The 596-nt window shown below is 64.4% G+C and overlaps 1 protein-coding gene across 1 annotated transcript; it reads right to left on the reverse strand.

Annotated features, from left to right (window-relative positions):
• Positions 1–3: 3 nt before the first annotated feature.
• LOC104460792 (glutathione peroxidase 2-like) lies at positions 4–584 on the reverse strand (the record flags this gene model as incomplete). Its single annotated transcript, XM_010080706.1, is given in 3 exon segments — positions 4–154; positions 156–283; positions 360–584. Coding segments are annotated over 3 exon segments (504 nt in total), but the record flags the coding sequence as incomplete, so codon positions are not given.
• Between the last annotated feature and the right edge of the window lie 12 nt (positions 585–596).

The following is a 596-nucleotide window of genomic DNA, read 5'->3' on the forward strand; positions in this document are numbered from 1 at the left end:
GGGGCTGTAGCGTCGGAAAGGTTCCCCTTCAGGACCCACCAGGAACTTCTCGAAGTTCCAGGAGATGTCGGAACGCCGGACAGGGCTCCAGGTGAGGAAGCGAGGCTCGGCCCTCAGGGGTGCCGCCTCGTCCGCCGGCGCGGGGAAGTGGGGTTGCGAAGACGGGGTGGGTGTCCTGCCCGTTCACCTGGCACTTCTGGAAAAGCGTGAAGTTGGGTTCGAAGCCGCCCCCCGGCCGCACGTGCTTCAGGCAGTTGAGGATCTCCTCGTTGGTGCCGTTCTCCTGCGGTGGGGAAGGAAAAAAGCCGCGGTTGTGCCGGATTTTCCCTTCCTCCCACCTGGCCACCGCGGCCACTTACCTGGTAGCCAAACTGGTTGCAAGGGAAGCCCAGCACGACCAGCCGGCGGGGATAGCGGGCTTGCAGCTGGTTGAGCTGGGTGTAATCCCGCACCGTGGTCCCTCAGAGCGACGCCACGTTCTCGATGAGGACCACGCGGCCCCGGAAAACGTTAAAATCCACCTTCTCCCCCTGCAAGGAGGTGGCGCTCAGGTCGTAGAAGGACTTGGCGACGGTGACGCTCATGGCTGCGGGCGC

This window comes from Pterocles gutturalis, unplaced genomic scaffold (assembly GCF_000699245.1).
Source record: "Pterocles gutturalis isolate BGI_N339 unplaced genomic scaffold, ASM69924v1 scaffold32944, whole genome shotgun sequence".
In the NCBI taxonomy this organism is placed as follows: domain Eukaryota; kingdom Metazoa; phylum Chordata; class Aves; order Pterocliformes; family Pteroclidae; genus Pterocles; species Pterocles gutturalis.